Source organism: Empidonax traillii, unplaced genomic scaffold (genome assembly GCF_003031625.1).
Source record: "Empidonax traillii isolate 1590-97213 ecotype Southwest subspecies unplaced genomic scaffold, ASM303162v1 scaffold224:size737649, whole genome shotgun sequence".
Classification (NCBI taxonomy): Eukaryota; Metazoa; Chordata; class Aves; order Passeriformes; family Tyrannidae; genus Empidonax; species Empidonax traillii.
This window is the reverse complement of record NW_020955417.1, coordinates 262,738-290,203: the sequence shown is the minus strand read 5'-3', so window position 1 is coordinate 290,203 and position 27,466 is coordinate 262,738. Positions and strand designations below refer to the sequence as shown.

Genomic DNA, 27,466 nt, shown 5'->3' with positions numbered 1-27,466 from the left:
TGTTTCTTGGATGTTATTGTTCCCCCTCTCCACTATTTATTAATAATAATGTGAATTATTGACCCTGCAATTTTGGGTGTTTTTTTCCTCAATCAGAGCACATCTTGAAATTTCCAGTTCTCCTCAGCTGGAACAGCAACATCTGTCCTCTCCTGTCAGTCTCAGAAATGTTTTGATCAGACCTTTGATCTAGTCCAGCATTAATCAAGTGCTTACTATTTTTTCTATTCGATTTCATGAACTCTGGATCAGATTTAAACAAGACTTAAATAATTTTGGGACTTCCTTTTCTCCTGTATTAAAAATCAAGATGATGGCAGATCTTTGTCACTGAAATTGCTATGTCATGTTTTCACCAAAAAGTCCTGTGTTCTCTTAACAAATCTTGTGCTTTTTCTTTTAACTAGATATTTTCTTGAAAAGTACTCCAGAATTTTTCATCAGTAGTTGAGTCACGCATCTGCTATTTACTACCAGCTTATAGTTCAGAGCAGGTGAAAATCCTGTAAAGGGAAAAAGAAAATACTGAAGTGGAAGACGTAAGTCTTGCTTCCCAAAGACTTGGAATGGATGGAGTCTGGGGTAGAGAACCATCTTGTGTGGTTTTGATTGCACTTCAAAATGTGCACAGTGGTGTTTACACCAAATTTGCTAAAAAGTCTAGCTGACACAAAAATAATTGTACGTTTTAACTTTTGACATTGATATCTTGGTGCATATGCAAAAAAAGGTAGTACAAGCTTTGCTCTTTTCTTCTAGCTTTTGTTCTGTTCTTATTTCCTGATAAATGCTGATCTTACATGTTTTACTCTATATTAGAATTATTTAATAGCCTTGAATTAAAATGTTTTGGTTTTATGGAAAATTGCCTTCTGTTGGATGAACATAACTGAAAATGGAAGTCTTTATGTGCGTTTGAAGTTAATTTGGAGAAACTGCATGTGTAATGCCATTGTTATTTTGTAACCCATTTCCATGTTGAAGGATTGAAGTCAGGCACATTCTTGAGCTATTTGTGCATTTCATTCAGGTTCATACATCAGTTGTCTCAGCATTCACCTGTTTTTAATGCAGAGACAGTTTTTACTCATCAGTGCCTCTGTAGAACATCGAAATAGAGTATGTGACTGAAAATATGCAGCAATGAAAATAGTCTCTGTGTTTGAATCATGGCCTGGATGAACCACGTTTCCTTGTGGGAGACTGAGGGAGCATAAATTTAAAGTAGTGGGAAAATGTATTTTTCAGCTTGGTTGGAAACAAGAGCAACAAAGTAATTATTCCTGAATAAAAGCTGGCTGGGGGATGAGAAAATGCAAGGGTGACATTTATTTTGCAAAGTTTCCTCAGGCATTTTTATTTTGTGGCATGTTTGATTTTGTCTCATTTTCAGATGAGCCTTGGCAGGTTGGGAGAGGGTCGTGTCTAAGTCCAGTTCCCATGTTGGCCTCTCCCTCCATTCATTTCCATGTTTGTCACATGTTTCCAGGTTGCTTTGCCTGTGGGCCCCCTTGATATTCAGATGCTATGCAGTTTTGGGAGGGAGTTCTGTCTGCAGGTTTTGGGATGAAGACTTTGTAATTTGAAATTGCTGAATTTCAGTTCAGTATTATTCAAGTACTCCCTGGTCATAATCTTTTAAGTGTATGTGAAGCACCTTGCTATAAGACTGTGGGGTGTTTTTTTTGTTTTTTTGTTTTTTTGTTTTTTTTTTTTGGTATTTAGAAAACAGGCCAAGAATTGGGAGATCTTAATGTTCTGACGTGACTTTAGTTTTTGGCTGCAAATGTCAAGTGAGTTTAGCTTTTGTTTTGTATTTTACTGATTTGAATGCATGAAGACGTGGTACCTAAATTGGGGCAGCAGAGGAGTTGCCAATCAGTAATGAAAATGCTCTGTGATTTTAACTGTGTGGGTGCTTAATCATTTTCCATAATAATCCTCTGCTTTAAAGCACAGAAGAAAAGGGATTCCTATAGGAGCTTTGTGCTCTTCTGCAGACAAGGAAACATGGCATCTTTCAAATAATGGAGAGACACTTCTCTCCTCTGGAGCCTTAATTCTGAGTAGATAGATTATAATAACTATTCCTTTTATAAATACTGCCTTTCCTCTTTTGACATGAGAACACTTTAAAAAAAAGGATAATATCATAGAAACAGAAGCTGAGGCACAAAAAATTGAATTGCCCCAACTGAGGTAACCCAGCACATCCACAGTGGAGTCGAGAATGAAATTCCCATTTCCTGAATCCCAGGCCAAAGTTCTACCTTCTTGGCTAGTGGTTTTTGATGATTTTTTTGCCACTCTTTGCTTCTTTGCTCTTCTTTCCCCCTCGCTACTGATTTCTCTTTCCATCACTCCTACTTGCATAACCCATTTTCCAAACCCGTCCTGTGTCCTTCTCATTTCCCACTTCTGCTACTGCCGCCTCTTCTCCAGCCACCCACTTGCACTGACACCACCGTGGCAAAGCGTGGCTCCTGCGGAGCTGCTTTGCTTGGGCTTAAGCCGTGTCTCCTGTTGTGCTGCTGTGAGTCACAGTCAGCAGCCTCTGCACAGACTGTGTTGTCCCTGCTAAGCCCTTTGGGATCTAGAAGCTGTGCAGGTACCTCAGAGTGACAGCTGAGCTAATACAACTCCAATACTTTGCTGCCTACGGAATCTCTAACCTGTGCTTCATGGGCAGCAGAAAAAACAGTGGAAGCCTTGGAGCACATGCTCTTAATATTTGGTACCTGGAGATGTTTGGACCTCTGTACTTGCATAAAGTTTTTTCAATGTTCAAATGAATGCTGAGGGTTGAAAACCTGACTTTGCCAGCTTGAGCCAGGAAATGTCTTCTCGTGGGGGTCAGGTGAATCCGCTTAGTTTTAAAGCATTTGCTTTGTCAGATAAAGAAAGTCAAGAGATGCAGTTCTGGATGCATTTTCTAACTTGACGTTCCATTTGAATTCAAATACTGTCCTTGATTGCAAATAAATATTTGTATTTCCCTAAGAGAATAATGGGGCACCCTATGGTCCTAGATGAATGCCGAGGCTTTGGGACTTCTGAACATATTTTATGCCCAAACTCAAGTAAGTGAGCGACCTAAAAATAACCTGTATAATTTAAGCATGTTTTCATGAAGAGAAATGTTTGTGAGCTCAAAGTTTCTTCCATCATATATATGGAAAGCACAGAGGTAGGCTGCCTTGTTTTGAAACTAGGAAAGGGATATGCAAACTGGCAGAGTAATAACTGCACTTGTCTTTTTCTTCAGGACATCTTTTTTTGTGAGCAGCTCTGTGCTCATTTCCTTTCTGAATGCCCTTGCCTCAGCCCTGCTTGCTCTCTTCTGCATTTCAGTCTGCTCATTTGTCCTAGCAGCCATTTGTTTCAGTGAAGTATTTTCTTTTTGGTGCTGAAACTTTAGGAAGAGAGAAGGCAATTGAGGTGAAAAATCACTTTATCCAGATTAATGACTGCTGCGCTGACTGTTATCGCAGCGGTATTAGCTAGATTCTTTCTTTCTTTTTTTTTTTTTTTTTTGGAGAGAACAGAACCCTCAGAAATTTATTCTGTCTGAAACTGTAATTGTGGAGACACACCAGGTTGGTCCAGAAAAAAATGAGTCCTCACATAGTCAGAGGGAAAGCTGTAGGTATAGAAGGTGTGGTTGAGCCGTGCTTTTAATGTTAGCAAGTAATAAGTCACTAATTGCCAGTGGGTTCAGATGAAGGACCAGCCCTGGGTCTTATAGCTGGGAGTTCATTGCCAAAAGCTGAGTTTACAGCGGAGGAAACACAGATTTCATTTTCAGCAGGAAACAGAGTGTAACTGAACTCCAGAACATGCTTCTGTTCTTACTTACAGTGGTGTGAAGTCAGAAGTAGTTGGTGGCGTTATTGAAAGCCTGTAGTCAGAATCTATCCACGTGCATAGTTTTAATGCTTTAATAGAGATATGTACGTCCTGGAGGGGGAGGGGGCAGGCTTGAAGGAATTAATGTTTTAATAATACCCCAGCAAAAGCTCCTTAACTGCGAGGCAGCTGGGATGATGTGGTAAATTTCTCTTTGGATTCAATGTCAGGACTCAGTGCAACAGCTTCTGAGATTTTCCAGTTTTCTTGTCTCTCTCTTTCCCTGTGTTGTGCAAGGGGAACTCTGGGGTTAGACAGACCTTAAGCTTTAGGGCATCTCCTGAAGGACAGTGGATGGTAAGTGCTGTTCTATTTGTGAATGGTTTATGTAAGTCCTCCAAAAGACACAGTTACCTCAAATCAGAATGAGCAGAGAGGACCTAAATGTACCTAAATGAAAACAGGACTGGTAGATGTAAAAAGCAGCACAGAATGACAGTTGTACCCAACCTGTTAGCTAAGGCTCAGGTATATGTGAAGTGCAGTGGAAGAGAAAGACCTACATGGGATTTACAGGGCTGAATTGTTAGTATTCCTTATGGTAATGAAGAATTTGAGCTACCTTTGTGCTGGGACCTTGAGCTAGAGTTAAATAAAAAATGGGGCAGATAAATCTATTTCTGGATTCTTAATGCATTTTAAGAGGAAAAGATGTTTGTTACGCAAATCCTGGATGAACCTGGATCTACCTCTGGAGGTAAGAAATTTATCTTCTGAGAAGGACAGCATAGAGACTGTGTGAGAAAAATAGTTCTTGGGAGAAACTAAAGTAGAAATCAAGTACATAATGCTGTATCAAGGACTACAAAGGGCTGTTCTAATTATGTACAAATTCAGATTATCAGCCTTTCTTCTATTCCTAAAAGCTTGAGGTCTTCCTTATTTTTCCTTTTGGAGTAGAATTTTGTGAAGACAAGATCCAGCTGCAGTTGGTTTTGTTGTTTATAATTTAGCACTTACCAGAGCCATGAGTGTTTCTTCTGGGTTTTTGTGCATTTAATCTCTACTTCCTCCAGACCGTAGGAATACTATTCCTTTATGTTCCCATTCTCATCAGGAGCTGCAGATGCTGTGGCTTGCCTAGAAGGTTGTCAGCTCTTCTGAAGTTCCTCACATGAGGATAAAGGTGTGTATCCTTCCTGTATAGAAGTACTTTACCAAAAATGCTCAAGCAACTAGAATGCTGCTGACACATAGTCCATAGTTGTCTTTGTAGAATCTAAAATGAAATTTAATCCCATTGTTCTTACTGGTGCATGTTTTGTGTGGCAAATCAAGTGCGACTCAGACACCTGGATTTCTTTCAGTTTGGTGTCAGGTGGACTGTTGTGGCTCAGTGAAGAACAAGTGAAGGACGGGGCCCAAAGAAGGAAGAAAAACTGAATTCATTTAATCAGCTAAAAAGACAAACATTTATTATTTTGGGGGAGGGAAAAGGAAGATACCTAAGTAATTATAGGGTTTTTTTACTCTTCCCTTGTAAAATTACTAATGGTGCGAATTCTTTAGACATCGGTTGTATCAAGTGTTTGCAGGCTTCATTTATTATCTACTAACCAAAATTAGCATTGTAGAACCAAAGCAATACCAAGCTTTTCTCCTACATTTCTGTTGAGAACACTGTATTTATTCAAGATTTTAGAAGCAAGTCTCTGGAAACCCCTGATTGCTTCAGAAAAGGATTCCCCTTTACACTATACAGCAGGCACTGAAACCATGATACAAAATTTATTTTCATGCTAGAATTGTTTTGCATAACATTGTGCATGCATTTTACTCAGTACTAAATTGCATACAATGCTGTTGTTTTGTTTCTTAAACTTTGAGACCATTTATACTTGAGTATTTTCCTGATTTTGTACTATAAGTCCCAGTTTTAAAATAACACCTCTTTTGTTTAAAATTCATACTGATTACTTAATATGAACAATTTATGAAGGGTCTTTACGGATCTATACATCAATAAAATACAACATAACCAGAGCTGGAAAATTACCCAGCTGTTACTGTCAGGTCCGAAGGAAGGTCCCATGTGTCACAAGCATGCCAACAAAAACAGACAGGAAAAAGTTTTTCTTATTTTTATACACTTCTAGTTGGATTAAAAGTTCTTGATTTCCATGTCGGTGTGATGAACTGTGAAGGCGTGGTCAATATGACCGATGACTGCCTGATTGCACTTTTTAAAACCATTACTCTGTATCTCGTATACAAAAAGAAGCGATCCATAGCAAAGAAATGTACAGTTTTATAATGTTTTACATTTTGGCTACAACAATGTATGTAAAAGTAAAGAGCTTTGAAAGAAAATATATAACTTTGCTTTTTTTTTCTCCTTAATCATACATTTGCAGTGTTTCTTGTGTGTGTGTTGTTTTTTTGTTTGTTTTGTTGTTTTGTTTTGTTGTTTTTTTTTTTCATTTTCATTTTTATCTTCATGCAATTCATGCTATGGAACAAAAAAAATAGATTAAAAAAAAAAAAAAGAAAAAGATCTTCTACAGTTTTGTTACATTTTGGCCGTAGAAAAAGCCTGCATCTCTAGTACAACTCCAGAACCATGAAGAATCATCCATAAAACCTGCATGGAGCGAGTTAACTTTGTCCAAATGAGAAGGTCTTCTATGCCTGCACAGTTCCACACAGATGTTTATTAGCCATCAATGTTCATCTCCATCTTGCCTTGTCAGGTCACTCTGACTGCCTCTGTTGGCATATATTTAGCAATGACTGGACTTTCTTTGCAAAGATCTGCATGTAAAGAATACAATCAGTACTTGAGCTTCTTCCCTGTGCTTTTCACATCAAGCTCGGCATCTTAGTTTTAAAGGAAGGAGGAAAAGGTGAGATAGCTACATGCAGAGGCAGCCATATTCTTCTTCAACAGGATTTTTTTTTTTCCATGCAGTCAGCCAGACTGAGACCTCTCTACAGTGTGTCTGAGTATTGCTTTCAGCTTAAAATAGGTGCCCATGCAAAGTTTCATCCTACTGTGCTTGTTTGCTCAAACTCCTGCAGGGTTCCTATGGCTCAAAAATATCCTGAGAAAAGCAAAATCTTCCATCGTTGGCATGTTTCAGCATCGACTAAATGCCTAACCCATTCCATACAGAGCCAGTAGATCCACCATTAGCCAAAATAAGCACATACTAGCAGGATGCACCAGGAAGGAAACTATCTGGCGCATCTACCCTTCATCCTATGTACTGATACCATGCAGCACGTATGGCCCACCAGTACTACGCCAATGCCTGCCTATGTCATCTGAATGCTATTTAGGAGTGTTGTCACCTAGCATCAGTAGTAACACCGTTTCCAGCAGGTGCTACTGTGAGACATTGCATCTTCAGACTTAGTCACCTGGACTATATGCAACATGGCATAGGCTAATTGAAAATAAAGCTTTTTAGACCATTCTCTGCTACTGATCCATGCTACAAAATAGATGGGATGGGAGACCAAGAACGTCTCACTGGACTAGGAGAGCTGTAGGGCGCAGACACTGAGGATAATCCTATCGCTTTTCCACTTATGCCAGCTATGCTGTTAAGGCTCCGTGACATTTCGTAACCTTCATTTAAAAGAAAAATGCAAAGTACAGCATTGGATCAATGACAGAATGGACTAAGAATGAGGTCAACATCGTAGCCAGTTCAATAGCATCTGCATGCACCGACATGCCGAGAGTAGTATCGCTTGCAACGTGACTCAGAAGGCCGTTGAAATACAGAACAAGTTTAAAATATATATATTTTTTAAAAAAAATCATCATTTCTCAAGGATGGTCAGGCTACGTAATTGATCCTACAGGCAGCAACATGGTTGTACCCTAAAAAAACAAAAGAGTCAGTGGGAGGGATTTTCTATGTCTCCATCATACACTCACACATACTTCTCCCTTCCACTTCATGCATTTTTACCTCAGGCAAAATTAAGGTTTCTGGTATCTTTGGGGGCAGGGTGGGGGAAAAGGCAGCATAGAATTTATTTTGTTGCTATAGAGATACTACTCCTTTGTTCTCAGCATTTAAAAAAGAAAAGTAAACAAAAGATTGCATGCATTGTTTCCCTCCCTCCCTCCCCCCGCCCCGCTTCTTTTTCAGACATGCACGTAAACAGCTCAGCAAGTGTACAGAGAGTTGCACAAACTATGGATGAAATTCTGTTGGAACAACAATTAAGATGCTCTCAACGTGTTTCAAACAGGCCAACAATATGCTGACGTATATTACTCTTTAGCCAACCAGCCTCTGTTTCATTCAGTAACGAGAGGCGGTTGCAGTGCATCGTGAAAACCATACATTCCCCATCCCAAAGGATGTGCCATTTGGAGTGTTCCCCTGATCCACTGGAACCACCTGAACTCGCCCAGGCTGAATGAACACGGCCAATGCTTATCCAATACAGAATCAAGTAAAACGCTTTGCTACAAAGGTAAATTTTAGAGGATATACTTTCATATGAAAGTCTTGTGGTCCTACTATATCTGTTGATGATAAGCTTTAAACTTATAAATACATACACTATCTATAACTGGCATTTACTATAACTATTGCCCATCATAAAATGGCACATGGGAATTCTATACTCCATACTCAGGGTATGGTTACATCGTACAATCTTTGCAGTTTTAAAATATTGACTATATCATATACTATGTACAGTACACCAGTGGTAAACACTGATTTGAAGAGAGAGATTTCTTTTCCAAATTTCCTATTCGTTATCAACTTTGATGCATATAGATGTAACTCTAATTTTGGTTTGCATGGTTTCCTCACATGACATTATTTAAACACAACAGCCTGTTTAAAGAAGGGAAGGGTTTTTTCTTATGATTTGATTTCTGTTGCTAAATAGATTACTCTGACCATTAGCAAAGTGAAATGAAGTTACTTCTGAGATATTCGTAGCTGTCAGAAGTCTGAGAAAGTAACTAATAATGATTTATTTATGAAAGGATTTTTGATGGATTATTTTCCAATTGTAAGATACCTGTGCCAGCAGATGTTCATGCTTTTCTTTCTCTGTTGAACTAAGCAGTTATGAATACCTAAATCATTCTTTTTAATGCTCTGTTAAGGTAGCCGAATAATCATTTCACATTTCTTGAGGATGTTTTGCTTTTCTGTTTTATCTCTTCTGTCTGCCACCTCCAAGTCTGTGCTCCTCAGAGCTTGGCAAGATCTGTGAGCTTTCCAAGTGGCAAACCTTCATTGCTATGAAATGTTAATTGGTCTCTCCTTAGAGGACGGGCTAATTTAAGGGCATAGTAGAGCATCCTCCACTAAAGCTTACTGCACCAGCTGGGGTGGAAGACTCAACTGCCTAGCATAGCTGCACAGGGTAGTTACAGCTCCTCAGGCTTTTCTTTCTGAAAGAAATAGGTTAGAAACTCCAAATGCAGACATCAGGTGGTGGTTTCCAGCCCAAACGTGCATCTCTACAGCAAGCGCACTATCGCGTGCTACAGCTACGGCTGACTTTCTCTTATTTATTCAAAACGGTTGCTAACTACATGGTCACAGGACCCCAGCTACATACCCTTTCTTATTCCTCCATCAGGCGGGCAGGGATATTCCCCGGTTGATAAGAGGAAGCAGGGTCCATATCTCTCCCGAGTACCAGAGCGCGTAAAGGGCAGGCCCTCATCAGGCGTAATAGCCTGGTCTATGTGGGGACAGTCTTCGTTTGCCAGCGCCGCCTTGGCCACCTCACCATTCAGTTTCGAATCTTCAAACATATAAGCAGAAGACTATTGAAACACTATGAACTGTTTATTAGAGTTCCAGCTGCAAATTAAGGGTTCACAGCTAAAGACTTCTATAAGCGAAACTATAAAAGGTAGCACATCTGTCCTAGACACTGCGTTCATGTGCACTGCACCAAAATAAAATAAAGTCTGTTAAAGGGGGAGGAGAAACAAAAAGTGATCACATTAGGTGTAACAGCAGCCACCTGTATGTCCGCACAGAGGGGCACTTTCAGAAACGGGCGTGCATTGGTTCCTAGTCCTGCGAGCAGAAGACTGCGGTTAGAAATCAGATTATGTTTTCGCGTGACGTCGGATGGTGCATGAATGACCAGTTTGTCATGGAGCCTACTGTCACTCAGAGCTCTGGAGAGGCAGTGGACTGTGAGTTGTGTTTTAGAATTTGAGTATATTCTGTTTGTGTTGATTTATACCCGTGTGCAATATTACTGAGGGGGAAATTCCTGCTCTTCCCCTCCCCAAAATTTACCGAGATGGTTCTATAGCATTTCCAGTATCAGTCATGCAGAATGGCTGTACACATTTTAGACACACAGAGTATGTTACATATGGAAATACAACAGCAGAATGTGGATTTAAGAAAAAACAATCCATTTTCTGATGTTCTCCTCTGAAACACATACAGTATTTGCAATGCCAGCACAGGACACTACATACAGAAAACACTACAGCAGGCCACGAATTTGGAAACTAGGTAGAGTAAAATTTACTCTTGGCTCTTAAGTAATGAAAATAGGTTGTCAGATTTTCCCATTTTGCTCCACGCATTCCCATGAGGATAGACTGAGAATCATATGTTTTCTCTGTGTGACTGATTTTACATTTATAACACAATTTAAAGTGCTGTTTAGGGGAGTGTTTGTTTTAGGGTTTTAAAGTGCAAATTAGTGTATTGAGAATATACTCGAAATATGGCACAGCTTGATATGAGTATTTTGGTTGAAGGGAGGAGAAACAGTCAGAATGTGCTTTCTGAAGCTCCACAAATGCTGAGATACGTTAACTGAGTGGTGCTGGCAGCATCCTACACCTCGGTTGCACAATGCTTATTACCTAGACACTGTAAGGCAATGGGTGATTCTGCAAGTCTTTAAGGAAAGACAAACTCAGCAGACAGACTTAATTTCAGTGCCTCTTCTAGATTCACATACTAGCTTGTTCTGAGCGCTACATAACACTGTCATTTATTTTTTCAGTTATTTTGAAGCCAAGTAATAAAACAAGACCAAGGGAAAAAATACATTAGGTAGTGTCTGGAGAGATGATTCTGATCCTCTGATGGACAACAGAGATGAGTAGAAGGCAAAAGTGTTTTCAAGTTATATTTGTTGCTTTGCACACACACGTGCACACTCTCTCTCTCACACACACACACGTATATGACACATCTATCACGCACTAGTAATTGCATTCTATGGCCTTATCTTTCTTCTATTTAAATGTCACTGGCTTGTCACAACATAAACAGCCTTTTCTGCAGATCTCTGCCTCTTTATTTCCTCAGTGCAGAATCAGCCAGTTATTTCCCCAGAGAGGGAGGTAGTAATGTTTTGTGAACAATGAAATAATTAGGTGTCTCAATACATTAAAAAAAAAGGGCAAAAGCTATAGGTGCATTTTAATACTTGTGGACACTAATTTCAATATGATTCTAAAGTCGTAAGGTTCCACTGAGTTGCAATTCCTTTCTGTTCATAATACTCACTGCTATTTAATACCACTCTGCACAAAAACTTGGCACGGCTGCCATAGTAACCATGACATTGCAGGTACTGAGCCGTTGATTTAAAAATCACTTAACCGTGTTTGGGGAGAGCTGCAATCCTCTTGGGGATGAGGAAAGAACTGGGCTGCTTCATAAGCCTCTACTGGCTACAAGCTCATGGCTCTAATCCTGAAATGAGGGAGGCAGATGTGTCAGCAGAGCTCTGCACTGAAATCTCTGAGACACCCACTGCTACTCCTGAGCCCAGGTTTGCAAACTAAATTGTTAGTGATGGAGGGGGAATTGGTCCGTTTTCAGGAGCTCAAAAGCTCTCTGAGCAGAGTGGTTGTGGGTCAGGCTGCTCACTGGTAACAGCCATTGATCCTTTTGGAAGCAGCTTGCAGGCTCTGTTGTGCTTGAGTGGCAAGAATATTCACCTTCTTTGAATTAATTTCTTAAATTACATTATAAATCTCTAGCAACTTGAGCTGGAACTTGCTCTTGCAGCCCCCTCAGGGTCCCTTCACACTGATGAATTTTTCTCTATGCTTGTTAAAAATCCACAGCCTTGTTATTTTATTTCAATTCAAGAGGAAGAGAACAGAGTAGCTGGAGATGTGGAAAAATTACTGAACTATCCTACTAATGTCCCTTGAACATTACATGCATGGGCCATGCCTTAGGGTTCACATTCTGGAGAGCAATGCTAATCCACAATGACAATTTGGCTAAATATTTAGGAAGCAGAAAAATTACCAACACAGAAGACTGCATCTATTGCTGGTGTATATAAGTGTTGATTAGAGTAGCTGTGTTCCAAACCACTGGCTACAGCACCTAATTCTCTGGAGATAGGACGCAACAATCACTTGGTATTTAATATGTGATTAATCTGTTATGGGAATAAAGAACACATCTCTGATGACATCAATACAAGGAGGAGTTCTCATTTTTTTCATTAGCAGATCTGCATGCTGAACAACTTTAGGAATAAGGTATACAGATTGAATGAAATTATGTTATTTTAGTTTGATTTCTCAAGTTTCCATTTGCATGTTTGCTTTTCCCATGATTTACCTTGTCTTTGAGCGAACTCTAGTTGAAGCAAAACTACTGCAACCATTGCTGTCTGGTGGCTACAAGTCTATTTATACTAATGACAACTACTTCTAAGTGCTTAAAAATTCTAGGGCTTGATTCTGGCCTGCCAAATTCACACGAGTCTTTTCATCCCTGCTAGCTGAATCTGAATTAGGCTTGTACAGCATTTTTTGTTCTTTAGGTTCTGTTCCATGAAGAAAAGTCACTATTATCACCTCTGTTTTACAGATGGGTAAAACTACTATGCAGTGAAGTGACTTGCCTACTGCTACGTAAGAGGTTATTTACAACAAAATTTTCTGACTCTCAGCTTGGTACCGTATCTCCCTAATTGTCCTATCTGTGAATACTTAGTTAACTGCACCAATTTTAAACATTCTCCTGCAGAGATTTGGCTGAGAGGCTAAAGAAAGTACTCAATATCTTTCCCAGGTGAGTCATTTGTTTCTCAACTACCTTGTTTGTGTGGCTTCCACTTGGTTTTTGTCCTGTCTCATCCATCTCCACTTCCTGTCTATCCTTTTTCACACCCACATCCCTTGGGTGTTTCAGTGCAAAACTCAGGAGAACTGTTGGATTTTGCATTAGCATACTTTGCTAACTGTGGAGAAGCACAGTAGAGACTTCCCAGGTACCTGATGCTGCATGGCTCATCTCTTTTGTAATTTTTTTGCAAATTTTCTGCAAATGGTTGCAAACTGTCATAGTGGCTTTACCAATGCTGCTGGTTTTGATTATAAGTCAGGGTCTGACACTGAATCTCCAGCTATTTGAAGTGCTTCTTATGTACAGAGTATCAATGATATTACCTCAATCTATGCTTGGAAATGTGGCACTAGTACAAAAATGGTTCTTGCACTGGGAAAGTCACCCCAGTCCTCTTCCGTTAAGCAAACACTGGCATTTTCCAACAGCTGCTAAGAAGCAAGTTCCTGGTCTACCCTTCTCACTTCAGATATCATCAGAAATGAGGTGTGGGCCAGGGATGGTCGCAATTCACACTGTTTTCTCTTGGGGGTTGTAGGTTTGACTGAAACAGGGCTGAGAGAAACCCCACAATTCATAGCATGGTACCCGTGTATAGTTACCCATGAGTCAGTGTCAGACTACAAGGGACATGACAGATTCCTTCACATTGTGCTAAAGAAGATGAGGTGTTCTCAGCCCTAGATGAGAAACACAGCAATTAAGAGACATAGTGCTGTTTTTTTGGTTGCGTTAGGTCACTGACAATCTCCTCCAGAAGAACAGAGACTATCTTCCTCCCAGCTTTAAAGACTGAAAGAGACAAGGACACAGCTTGAGTATCTACAACTTCCCTGAGCAGCCACTTGCCATTCCACAAAGGCTCAGGTGACTTCAGGGCTCTGCAGCCCTGTCAGAAGGTTAGGGGTTGACAGGCAGGAAGGAGGAGGGAGCAACTGTGTGCAAAGAAGGGCCAGAACTGAGAGAGGGATTTGCTTGAGAGATTAAGATGTTGCTACTGGGGAAACCTCGTCTGAGTAAAGTTACATTCCACACCACCGCTCCATGTACACCTAAAAATTAATCTACAACTTGTCTAGATCTCAACTGTGCTCTTACAGGCCTGATCCCAAACCTAGGATTAATGTCTGTGACTAGTGCCACTCCTGATCAATTGAGAGTGTCCTTTGGTTCTCATTCAGAACTTGAGGGTCATTTTCATTTGCTCACTTTAAACCTGTCACTAACCCTAGCACACACAGGAGCTGCCTGAAGTGTCTTATGAAGAAGGATCTCCACAAGGTCCATAACAGCCGAGACCTTTAATCCAACTGGATCCCTGAAGAAAGAATTGGTATGTTGTCCTCTGAGTTAATTACTTTCTGTTTTTCAGTCCTCTCACACTTTTGTGGTGATGTAGAAGGGCTGGTACCGTGGCAAACATTAGCTGTGTCATATTATGCTGGCAATGGGAAATTTTTGGTATGATGGCCTTCCTTGTCTCTAGGGTTAGTGACAGAAAGGTAAAGGAAGAAAGATGTGCTCTAGCTTTTCTTAACTCCTATTAGCTGGAAATGGGAAGTAGAGGAGCACTGAGGCTGCTGAAGAACAGATTTTTCATATGCCTTTATTCTAAAAAAAAAAAAAAAAAGGCAAGGATTTTACATTTTTACATTCCTTTTTTCATCCTAGTTTTGCAGCATCACTTTTGCCTGTCTAATACTTCTTATGCAAATGATTATGATGAAGTTAAGAGTATGAATCTGAGTATTCAAACTAAATCAAATTTACTTTGATTTGTGGAAGAGTTAAGAGCTGCTCATCATCTGAAAATATCCGTTGACTTTATATCCCTAGATTTCACCTTCCTAGTCAGCCAATTAGGAAAGTTACCCCACTGGACCTGTTGTTTGTGAACAGAGAAAAACTTGTGGGTGATGTGATGGCTGGAGGCCATCTTGGGCAGGCATAGCAATCACAAAACGATAGTTTTTGATTCTTGGAGAGTAAGGAAGAGGGTCAGCAGAACTTGGTGCTGACTTGGTGCTACCTTGGACTTACGGAGCCAGTCTTTGGCCTGTTTAGGAGACTGGCTGACAGAGTCCCTTGAGGCAATCCTGAAGGGCAAAGAAGTCAATAAGGAAATCCTAAAGGTGCAGGAGCAGGCTGTCCTTATGTGCTAAAAGATGACCTGGTGAAAGGAACCTGAGTTCCTTTGGCTGGAACTCAGAAAAGAAATGTGAGTTTATCACCTTTGGAAGAAGGGGAGGCCAACTCAGGAGGACTACAGGGATGTTGTGAGGTTATACAGGGAGAAAAATAGAAGGGCCAAAGCCCAACTAGAACTTATCTGGCCAGTGTCATAAGAGACAATAAAAAAAAATGTTTCCTATAAGTACATTACCAACAAAAGAAGGGGTAAGGAGAATCTCCATCTTTTATTGGGTCGGTGGAGAAACATAGTGACAAAGGATACACTCCATAATGCCTTCTTTGCCTCAGTCTTTAATAGCAAGACCAGTCGTTCTCTGAGTACCAGTCCCCTGAACTGGAAGACAGGGAGCAGAATGAAGCCCTCATATTGCAAGTGGAGATGGTAGGTGACCTGCTACACCACTTCGACACATGCAAGTCCGTGGGGCTGGGTGGGATCCAACCAAGGGTACTGAGGGAGCTCATGGAAGTGCTCATTGACCCACTTTTCTTCATTTATCATCAGTCCTGGCTCACTAGAAGTTGTAAAATGTGATGCCCAGCTACAAGAATGGCTAGAAGAAAGATCCAGGGAATTACAGGCCTGTCAGCTTGACCTCTGTGCCTGGGAAGGTCATGGAGCAGATCATCCCTGAGTGCCATTATGTGGCACATACAAGATGACCAGGGGATCAGGCCCAGCCAGCCTAGGTTTAAGAAGGGTAGATCCTGTTTGACCAACTTCATCTTCTTCTATGACAAGGTGACTCGCTTAGTGAATGAGGCAGAGGTTTTCCACAGTGTTCTCCAAGAGAAACTGGCTGCTCGTGACTTGGACAGGTGCAGTCTTTGCTGGGTAAAAATCTGGCTGAATGGCTGGGCCCAGAGAGAGGTGGTTGATGGAGTTATATCTGGTTGGTGGCTGTCACTGGTGGTGTTTGCCAGGGCTTAGCGTTGGGGCCAGTGCCGTTCAATATCTTTATCAATGATCTGGATGAGGGATCAAGGGCATGCCCTTAGTTTGCAGGCAATATCGAGTTGAAGCACTGATCTGCTGGAGTTTAGGAAGGCTCTGCAGAGGGATCTGGACAGGCTGGATTGAGGGGCCAAGGCCAAAATTAGATGAGGTTCAACAAAGCCTGCTGGGTCCTGCCCTTGGGTCACAACAACCCCAGGTAGCACCACGGGCTGAAGGAAGAGTGACTGGAAAGCTGCCTGGTGGAAAAGGACCTGGGGATGCTGTTTGACAGCCGGCTGAACATGAGCCAGCAGTGCGCCCAGGTGGCCAAGAAGACCAGTGGCATCTTGGCCTGTATCAGGAATAGTGTGGCCAGCAGGACCACTTGTACTCAGCGCTGGTGAGGCCACACCTCAAGTGCTGTGTCCAGTTCTGGGCCCCTCAAGACAAGAAAGACACTGAGGTGCTGGAGCATGTCCAGAGAAAGGCAGTGAAGCTGGGGAAGGGTCTGGAGCACAAGTTTGATGAGGAGCAGCCGAGGGAGCTGAGTGTGTTTAACCTGAAACAAAGGATGCTCAGAGGAGACCTTGCTGATCTCTGAAAACACCTGAAAAGAGGTTGTAGACAGGAACAAGTAACAAGAAACAGGACATGAGGAAATGGCCTCAAGTTGGGCCAGGGGAGGTTTAGATTAGATACTGGGAAACATTTCTTCACCAAAAGGGTTACCCAGTATTGAAACAGGCTGTCCAGGGAAGTTTGAATCTCCATCCCTGGGGATATTTAAAAGCCACGTAGATGTGGCACGTAGGGCCATAGTTTAGTGGTGGACTTGGCAGTGTTGGGTTGATAGTTGGATTTATAATCTTAGAGGTCTTTTCCAACCTACATGATTCTATGATTCAGTGATTTCTCTCTGAGATGTTGCTTGGGAAGGAAATATTTACAGTTAAATTCCCAACTCTCTTGAGTCTCTTTAATTCGAATTTCACTTCTGTTAGCAAGTTGTTTCTGTTTTAGTTGCCTAGATAGTATTTACTGCTCATTGATATTCATTGGCCAATCATCAGTTGCATCACTCTAAATCACTTTTTTTTTTTTTTTATGATAGACTCCATCTAAACTCTGCTGTGCTTCTTCACTGATTAAGAGAGGGTCAGAGCATAATAACAAATCAGGTAGTAAAGGAACTTCACACTGAGAAAAATAGTATTTTCTTGAGTTGGTACATGGCTACAGTGATTTCTGAGTTAATATTGAATTTTCTGAGAATTTAAATAAGAATAAGAAATAAACTCCGTGCTGTCTCTCTAAAAAATGTTCAGAAATGCCCATCAGCTATTTTTTATTGTTATTTTAACATAATTTTTTGGGGTAAGTAGGAGAGATTGTAAACAAAATACTTCACTCAGGACATCATTCAACAAAGTAAAATTATGTTTCTGTGCCAAACCATCTTTGGCTACAGAAATCAATTTTTATAGGCTCCAGAGCCTCATGCAGGATTAAGAAATGTGGATCCCATGGGTAGGGGCTTATTTTTGTTGTTGTTAAATGAGGTCCTTAGAGTGAAAGGGATATAACTATATTAAATTAGAAAAAGAATTATGGAGAAGATATATTAAACCACAGACAAAGGATGATGAAATGATGAAATTATGACTTGGAGTGTATGGAAGGAAGTACAGCATAGAGAAGAACAGCATAGAAAATATGGGTTGAAAATGAACAATTGTGTCGGCATGGACACCACTGGTTTTCAGAATGGCAGTGACAAAAATCCTGCGTTGGTAGGTTTGGGAGTTTTTTCTGCTGGAGAGTAATGAAAATTAATTTTTCTCATGCAGACTATCTGAAAAAAAAAAGAAAGTAATTTAACTAAGTAGCTCTATTTTCATACCAAGTACTTACTCTTTGCATTAATACCTTGCATCAGGTTTTGTGTCACAAGCTCAGTGAAGTTACCTATAGTCTGTGACATTCCTTGTTCTTTTACATTAAAGAACTGTATTGTAATCTCCTCGGCAGCCCAACATGGAGCTCAGGTTGATGGGAATTGGAGAAAAACTTCACAGAATAAAATGTGACACTCTGTAACATACACAAGTCGCAAGCAACGCACAATAATAACAAGTAAATGTTAACAAACAGAGCGAAAGAGAGAAAGAGAAAAAAGAGAGAAAATGTGAAGAACATGTAAAAGAATTAAGATTCCTATATAACAACTCAGTTTTAGTTACCCCAACATTCTAAGGCCATTAAAATAAATATCTTTATCTAGGTATCTTTATTAGTTTCCTGATTTTTATATTGCATATTTTGAAAGTTGCTATGAAGCTCTTCTGAATAGATAGCAGACTGATGGACTTTACACTGGCACGAGAGCAGAATTTAGTATGCTACACGAAGAACACAGAATCCTTCCAACCCAACCTACCTCTTCCACATTTACTCACCACCATGTTGACCTGGGTCCCTCCAGGAAGCCGTGTCCCCCAAGAAAGGCACTCCAGTGACGGTGGTGACCGTCTCTCCCAGTACTAACTTGGCCAACATAGCAACATCACTCCCAGAGAATATCACCCTTGAGAGGTACTACTTCTTGAAGTGAGGTGACAATATGTTGGCTGCCTGCCCATTGGTACTATTGGTACTGCTAGAGAATTACAGGAGCTCTAGTAGATCCAGTGCATCTTGCTATTACAGGCATTATTGGATATGTGCTTAATGCAGTGCTGAGAACTGTTGCTCCTGGAAATGCTGCATTGCAAACAGCTCTGGAAGATCCTTCCTAGTTTTATCCTGACCTTTCTGGGGTTTCACTTATACCTATCCTGAACTTCTGGGAGTCTCACTAACACCATAATCTGTAGAGTGCAGAGGGTCATTGACAGGTCAGGTAGAGGTTGCAGGAAAATGCAGTCAGGTGAGTCATGTTACAATCTTATATTACTGCTCTGACTGAGGAATACAGTATGATGATCTGTACAGTATGGAAGGTGTCTGAGACATGGAATATGGATGAATACAAAGAACAATGACAGCAGGAATGGTACATTGCTTGTTATTTCACTTTGTGCCTATAAACAGACAAGCAAGTAGCCAAATGGCTTGGAGAAAATTTCCAGCAAGTACAGTCTGAGAGGGATATAAGCAAGTGGACTGGGCACAGAGTTGGCACCTCATACCCTATACTCTACACTCTTTTGCCCCTGGCCTTTAATAGTAACAGGTAAGTCTGTTTAATTTTACTCTGTTTAATTTTACTCTGTTTAATTTTACTGCAGCAGAGATGTACTTGTTGCACAGAGGTGCCTTTTCTTGCATCTCTCCTGCAAACACCAATCATACTTATCAAGCAGAAGATGCCAAGAGTACCTCTTTTGTGTTCCAGGAATGCACTCTGCACTGGATGGCAGGGGAGCTGCAGTGGTAGGCATGTGCTTGAGAAAGAGGATTTACCATATTTACATCTGCTTTGTGCTGGGGGATTGGCACAGGTTGGCCTTATTTGGCTGCACTACTTGCATCTGTGTTTTCCCATGACTAGAAGTGCCTCGTGCTCATTAAGTTATTAAGGCATGAAAAGTCCTAAATTTTATGATTTAGTTCTGCAGTTGTTTTTCACACACTCAGCTCTGGCTCTGGCCCACAGGGTCTGTGTGGGGAGATTATCTAAATTTTAAATTTTTTTTTCCACATCTCACCTAGTGCCAGAGACAAGCAGGAAACACAAAGCACTGTCCTTGGATTCATAACTCCTCCTTTTTGCTTTCAAATTACTTGGTATAGAGGATGTTATCTTTAATTCTAAAGTAAACAAGCACCATAGTATAAGTGACACCCGCCAGTTGTATCCTACAGGAAATGACAGATGAATAATTGCACAACGAAGTATTATGTTACTTATAAATTCTGCTTTGCATGTGACCCACAGCTTTGAGATTGCAGAAATGCCACATGGTGCAGGGTGCAAGGAGTAGATCCAAAGTGCTTCCACATCACTCTAGGCACTTAACTGAGGATGTTAAGTTAGAGATGCAGTCACTTGCTATCTTTTATGGAGAAAGACACCCCCTAGGACAATTCAGGTCATAAATGAGCGAATTAGTGAGTCAGGCAGCTCTGAGGCTGCCTAATTCTTCTTCCAATATAAGGGGGATCTCAGGCAAATGCAACTTAAGTTAGATAAGAAGAACTGAGTGTTATTCCTTTTATTTTGAGCTGTTAGCACTTTCTCCATTAGATCCCAAGGACTCCATCATCAGTGATATCAAAAGGTGATCGTTTGCTATTTTGAAGTGAGGAGTTTTGGATTTTTAAAGGCTAGAAAGGCCAAGTATAGTGAGCAAAGAAAAAACACCTCCCTATTACCATTTCCACTGCCTTTTTTGTATTTTTTATGTCCAACACATTTAAACATCAGAGTTTTTTTAGCTGTAACAGACCCAAACTCTTAGCAGTTACTTTGCTGTCTACTGTTCATCTTACAAGAGGGTCAAAGGCTTTGTGACACTAAAATTAGATGAAAATATTTTTTTATAATGTTCAAAGACATTTGATCAGAGGATTTGCTTCCCCATGGTTTGAAGGACCACCACAGTGACTACATACCTATGGCTTTAACAATTCTTTGCTATCCATAAAAGCCACTGAGGTTCACAAACCACAGTGAAATGTTAGGCAGCATAATGGGCCTCTGACAAGAACTGCCAAGAGTTCCCAGCTCCCACTGAGCACTGGCACTAGAATTACCATGCTCAGCACACTTCTGAACGTTAGAACTGGTGTGTTGCACAAGGAATACAGGTTATTTGGGTTATGGTGACAGAAGGGATGAAAAATGAAGCCTGAGAAAAGAGCAGCTCCTTCAGAAAGCATGAGTGATAAAGCTGGAATGGTAATTCCCCGCTATTTCTTTAAAAGGAGATCAACTCTCTCTCAGGAAATTGCATTGAAATAATAGGTTCCTAACATCACAGCTTGTTCCAGTTCATCTGACCATGGAGTACACTGGAGTCACTGCAACTATGTAGTTTCCCTCTGTCAGTGATAAACTTGAATTTACTTTTACAGTTCAGACATAGGGATAGTCTAGGAGTGGGTTATTGAAAATTGGGTTTGGGGCAGATAAGTAAAACAGCCACACATATTTTTTTTCTGAAGCTAGTCTGTATTAGTAATGACAGACATTTTCCCTCTCCTCTCAGTTGCCTGAATTCTAGTGATTTTTTCCCATATTTTACAGCTGTGCAATGAATAATACACTGTGAAAGAGGCTGCAGAATATATTTGTATGAAGATAAAATATCCTTGGAGCACAGCTCAAGTGAAGCTGCATGCAGAGGGGATCAAAGAGGTGAGCAATTGTTATTTTGGCCATATTAAAGTCAATATAAACACTGCGTGTGCTGGTGTTATAAATATATATATATATGCAAAGAAGAAAAGGTTGGGGTAGATCTCTGAACAAACCCCAAATAATCACCTGGGCTTATGTATTATGGATGCATTCTTAAGACCATTGCTCAGTGGCACCAGACAGTACTGTAGGCATCAAATGAAGTTATAAATTCCATTCATATTCTAAATTTGTTTTACAGTGTTGGAAAATCACATTCACTGCTTCATCCAATGGCAACTTTAAAATGTAACCTGCAGTCAACCTATCCTGCAGGTAAGCACAAAGCTCACACAGAGGTGACTGAGGATCTGAGCAACACTTTTAAAATGAAACTGAGAGCTTTCCATATTTGTTTTGCACGTTTTGAGGTTTTCTTACAAACTTGCACCATAAAATATTTCACTGTGTACTGAATTAAATTACTTATATCTGTAGGACAGTGTGGGGACAGAAATCAGCCAAATTTAAGTGGTTGAAAGTGTCTTTTTCTGTCTTGCTTCTGTTTGAAGGAAATTTTGTTTCACTGGGGGTTTTTTGGGGGTTGATTTTTTTTGTTTGTTTATTTGTTTGGTTTGGGGTTTTTTAACTTCTATCATGATACTGACTCTTTAAAATACTCAGAAGCCTTTAGATAAAAGACACTGCAGCACAGCAGACTCTGGTTGACTGATACTTATTTAGTTATATTCAACTATCAGCCGTGCTACAGACTTTTCAAGTAGTATCGGTCAGTTAAGTTAAGCCCTGTGTCAAATGAAAATACTGGAGATTACTTCCAGTTCCTCTTTGCTGTCAACTTAGCCTGTTGGGTATTTGACTGTAGTATAGTGGTTGACAAGTATAAAATGCTGCCAAAATGAAGCCCTGAACAGGGCCTGTAAACAACACTGCAACAAGACAAAGTTAATAGTTTGACATGGAGATGGTACAGCTTGGTGTGTGTATGTTAAGTGAGGCGACACATGGTCCTCTGTAGTCTGAGATATCCCCAGGTCAAGGAGTTTTAGTCAGATTGGTCAGGTGAAATCTGCTCCAGTTCCTCCAGGCACTATATAAGCAGCATCTTAAGGATTTATGGGCACAAAAACTGCCTTGAAGACAATGTTTTGTATAGAGAAAATCTCTGCTTTCTCAGTGCTGCTTATGAAGGCCTGCTTGCAGCAGCAGCTCTGCCATTCTCTACTCTGAAGTGCCTTTCCTCCCTTCTGCTGCTTTCCCAGCCACCCATTCGTGGGATCAGATGGGATAGAAAGCAGGAAGGGTTGCTGCAGGAAGGTATGGTAGAATGAAACTCTGACATCCTTTATGTTGAATTAAAATCAAGTGCTGTTAATTAAAGATACTCTCCTGCCAGGTGTAGATTAGCCCAGGACTGCGCTGCTGAGAGTGTTGGGGACAATAAAAAAAACCTAATTCAAACCTACCAGAATTTAAATTCAAAGCATCTTTGCTTTGCCTGCAAATGACCATAGCATCATTGGCAGCAGCTGTGCAGCCTGTGGGCACAGTTCTGTTGTTTTTATGTCTGTGCCAGCAAAGTGCTCCTTAGCCTGGGAGGAGGCACCAGGCTGTGGCTGTGCAGAGCTCATGTGGAGCCCCCTTGGCCCTGGCCCTGCATGCACAGACTGAGAACAGATGTGAACTGCTGACTCGGTGCATGAGGGGGCTACAGAGAGAGAGTCATATGTGGAACTACTTCATACTCATCCCTGGTTTGTGAAGTGTTTAATCACTCCACCACAAATAATATATGGAATTAATGACTTCATGTGATGTCCTTTACACCTGAGCAGCTCAGCAGCTTTTTTTTTTTTTTTTTAATAATGTATTAGATACAAATCACGTGATCTTATGTGACCTAGACACTGTCACACTGAAGCTTTACAGTTAAAAATTACAAGAAATATCTTGGACAACTCAGGCATTATTTTAGAAACGTTAGGCACCCATTTTGTGTTCTTAGTGCAATCTTAACTTGTTGTTTACAGTTAGGTGCTGTTAACAAATCCAAATATTTTACAGAATGGGAAACACTGCTTGCAAGTCTCTGTTTTCATACAATGTGCAGGTGATGGTTTCAGGAACAAAGTGCCTATGAATGCTTCATATTACAGAAGTAAAACTTAACATCCAAGGCAATGCAGATCATGTTTTAACAGTTTGGTTCTGATCTTACTTATAATTTTTCATTTTTCTCCTGCACACATATAGACCTTTTTCTATCATGAAGCTAAAAGATGCAGGCAATATTTTTTGCTGCTAGTGGTGCATAATAATTTTCAGAAACAGATCTCCAGCTACAGGGTTACTGTTTTGTTAGCTGAAGTGTAAGTGTGCTTCGTTACTTCTTAAAATATATATGCTTGTATATGTATATAAAAATAATCTCTCTTAATTATTGCAGAAATAGATAAGATGCTGTTACTATCAATACTTCATGGATATTGTGGTAACAGCTGATTTTAGAGCCCTGGTGGTGGCAAAACAGTTCCACATTGAACCAAAATTACACGTATTCTCAGGATACCAGTGTGGAATTGCACTGAACTCGTAGAGTTCTTAGTCCTCTAGTTCCCAGAGAGGACCAGGGTGGGTAATGGAAGGAACTTTATAAAGTAAGGGATTTCTGAGCAGTCACTCTGTAGCTGACCGCTAAAGTACTCCAGAGTCTGGCATCTCTTGCAAATTACAATTGGGTAGTTGGCATATTGCTCACAGTAGGAGACGCAACAGTGTCATGCCTTCTCTCCCTCTTCATGTGTGATGCCACAAAGACATCTACTTGTGAGGAATTTTGCTGCTTGGACATGAGTTGTGATAAGCATTTGCAACCTGAGGGGAATGGATGATTAAACCATCACTTAGGCGCCAAAGATACGATTGGTACAGTCTATCAGTCACGTGAATTGTGATTGGCCTGTTGCAATGGAATAGCCTTTAACAGAAACAAAATGAAAGCTATTTACCTTCTGAATGGATTTTACATAGTTGCACAAAAGGGAAAAGGAACAACAAAAGAAGAGAGGAGAGAATAGAAAAGAAGAGAAAGATTCCCACCAGCTCTTCCCCTCCAAAATTAGCATTGGCATTGGTGAAGTCACACACAAAGGAAAGTCTCACTTTCTTTGTGCTTCTCACAATGACATCAACATGCATGGCTATGAGATGACGAGAGAATACCTCACTCACAATGAGTAACAAATTAGAATTTTCTTCAAAGCAAAAAAAATGATAACACAAGACCATCATAGGTATATGCTAACTCTTTCAAAACATCTCTTTTGAACTCTATGTCAGTTCAGATCATTTGGCTGGCAATCTGTCCTATCTAATACAACACAGGGGATATTCTGAATAGGCTGAAGAATGTCTACTTGGCTGGAACATCTGCCAAAAATAAAATTGGCCTTTTTTTTTCAACATGGTTATCTACTTTCAAATTACGCCATAGAATAAATAGTGATATTCCATGGGTAGAGGTAGATTATGGGGTTGAAATAATCAAATTGAAGCCCCGTAATTTTGTGTGCTATAGGAGGAGTCTCATAAAACTGAGATATTCCCATAATTAACCACTAGCCATGGGATATTATAATATATTCCATGGTGACTAGTATTTTTTCCGTTTCCCTCCCCCCTCCCCGTAGAATTAGTATGGTTAATTTTACTCTGGTTTCACCTATTGCTAATAAGAATCAGTATAATTAAAAATAAGAATACCATATCATGAGGCGATCACTGTTTAGGCCAAACCAGCCAGTAATGACCAGTCAGACCCTTTCCAGTTGGCCTTTGCTGCTAGAAGGTTGAAAGAGCTGTAACTCACCAACCCATACTTGCAAAAGGAGCATGTTTTAGAAAATGTGGTTCAAAACTCTTCATAGTTCTAAATGCTAAATTCTAGTGGAATATTATAGAATAGATTGATTTGCATGCCATGGAATAAACATCCTTACATCTAGTCTTGTCTCAGAGTGAGTCATTTTGCATTAGTGTCAAGAATTTGAGCTGTTGTTCTACTTTGCAGTTAATCATCAGAAAGAGACGGGATTGTCTCATGAATATGCATGATGGTATAGTTGTTCCTTCAACTTACTAGGCACCTAGTTTCTGTAATGAGATGTACAATATCTGCCATTTAAAACAGCTGAAAGATCCCAAATGGGAACAAATGAGAAAGCATCTGGCTGTTTCGAATTCCAGCCCTGTTTTGTCAGAAAACTCTGTAATTGCTGAGTACTTGGCTCCTACTCTGCTCTATGAAGCATTCAGCTCTCAGGAGCCTCTGAGATGCTTTACACAGTCCAGCAACACAGCTGTAGAACTCTCAAAATTCTTCCACTAGATGTAACAGCTTTTCAAAATATCTTGAGACTTGTATGCCCTTAACCAGGACCAAAGTTTGGGCTCCTAGAGCATGCTCTCATCCTCAGTTTTGCTGATCAGCCTCCACTGTACCATTTGTCCCTGCAACCTAGACTTCACACATATTATTCACTGTGTGATGGTGGGACTAGAATGGATAAATGTGCTACCCATTGCTCTAAGAAAGCAGTCTGGCTGAATCTTAAATCACTACGCGGGATGGAGGTTAACGGTCAGATGGACATTCCTCTAAGAGGTTTCCTACCTGCTCTGTTAATTTCTAAAATTTCTTCTTGGGCCAGTGGGCAAGTGTCGCTCTGAGTACTGTGGTGTGGAGAGTTTACGACAGATTTACAATAATTGGGGGATCCCAGCTGGGGTGGCCTCGGGATATGCTTCTTTTTTTTCTTTGGTAGCTTCTGCTTAGCCATAGCTAAGGAGTAATACATTCCGAAATTGTTCACAATGACAGGGACAGGCATGGCAATGGTCAGCACACCAGCGAGAGCACAGAGGGCCCCCACCAGCATGCCTGACCAAGTCTGAGGATACATGTCTCCGTAGCCCAGGGTCGTCATGGTGACAACAGCCCACCAAAAGCCGATGGGGATATTTTTAAAGTGTGTGTGTTCACTGGCACTAGGGTCATTTGGTTTAGCACCTATTCTCTCGGCATAATAGATCATCGTGGCAAAGATTAAGACGCCCAATGCCAAAAATATGATGAGCAGCAAGAATTCATTTGTGCTGGCACGGAGGGTGTGTCCCAAGACCCGCAACCCAACGAAGTGGCGGGTCAGCTTGAAAATTCGCAGGATTCGCACGAAACGGACTACGCGGAGGAAGCCCAGGACATCCTTAGCAGCTTTGGAAGACAGGCCACTGAGTCCAACCTCTAGATAGAAAGGCAGTATGGCCACAAAGTCAATGATGTTCAAAGAGTTTTTGATAAATTCCACCTTGTTTGGGCAGAAAGTGACTCTCATCAAGAACTCAAATGTAAACCAGACCACACAGACACCTTCGATGTAGGTGAGAAAGGCTTCAGTCTCTGCTTCCCTGTAGTGCCGCACCTGGGTGTCATTCCCGATGAATTCAGTTTCTGTCTTGTTCACAATGGGGTTAAATCTCTCGTGGGTCTCGAGGCAGAAGGTGGTGATGGAGACCAGAATGAAGAACAAGGAGGCAAATGCCACATACTGTGGAAAGAAAGATATGAGAGAAATATTAAACAGTAAGTTCACTACAGGGGCTTTGATTCTGAAACATCAGGGATAGACAAGGGCTGTATTAAAACTAAAGACAAGGCCAAGCCTATGGGCTTAAGATGCCAAGTCTCACCTAGAAAGACAGCTTAACATTCAAACTGGGAGGGAGAGAAGGATATAAGTACATGCTAAAATCCTTCCTATGCAGATAGCGCCTTACTGTGAGCGTAACTTGAAGCAAGCATTTCAATCTCAGAGCTTTGTTTGGGATTTAAGGTTAAGGACATATTGAAATTCTAGTTTCCTGAACTTGGTCTTCTCTTACTGCCTTGCCTCAAAGACAGAGCACAGCTTCTGGGACAGTTGCCATGCAAGACTTTTCCCAGCA

The 27,466-nt window shown here is 40.7% G+C and overlaps 1 protein-coding gene across 5 annotated transcripts in view; it reads right to left on the bottom strand.

The window, feature by feature from the left end:
* KCNC1 (potassium voltage-gated channel subfamily C member 1) overlaps positions 1 to 27,466 on the bottom strand; it is a 127,365-nt gene that overhangs the window by 12,091 nt on the left and 87,808 nt on the right. The window contains exons 2-4 of one of the 5 annotated variants that reach the window (XM_027887902.1): positions 26,136 to 27,069; positions 9,451 to 9,639; positions 5,300 to 7,477 (exon numbers count right to left, since the gene is read on the bottom strand). In XM_027887902.1, the coding sequence (XP_027743703.1) occupies positions 7,341 to 7,477; positions 9,451 to 9,639; positions 26,136 to 27,069 (1,260 nt within the window). In that variant the 3' untranslated portion in view covers positions 5,300 to 7,340. Of the gene's footprint in view, positions 1 to 5,299; positions 7,478 to 9,450; positions 9,640 to 26,135; positions 27,070 to 27,466 lie in introns of those variants that run through there. The other 4 variants (XM_027887904.1, XM_027887901.1, XM_027887906.1 and 1 more) reach the window with 4 other exon arrangements.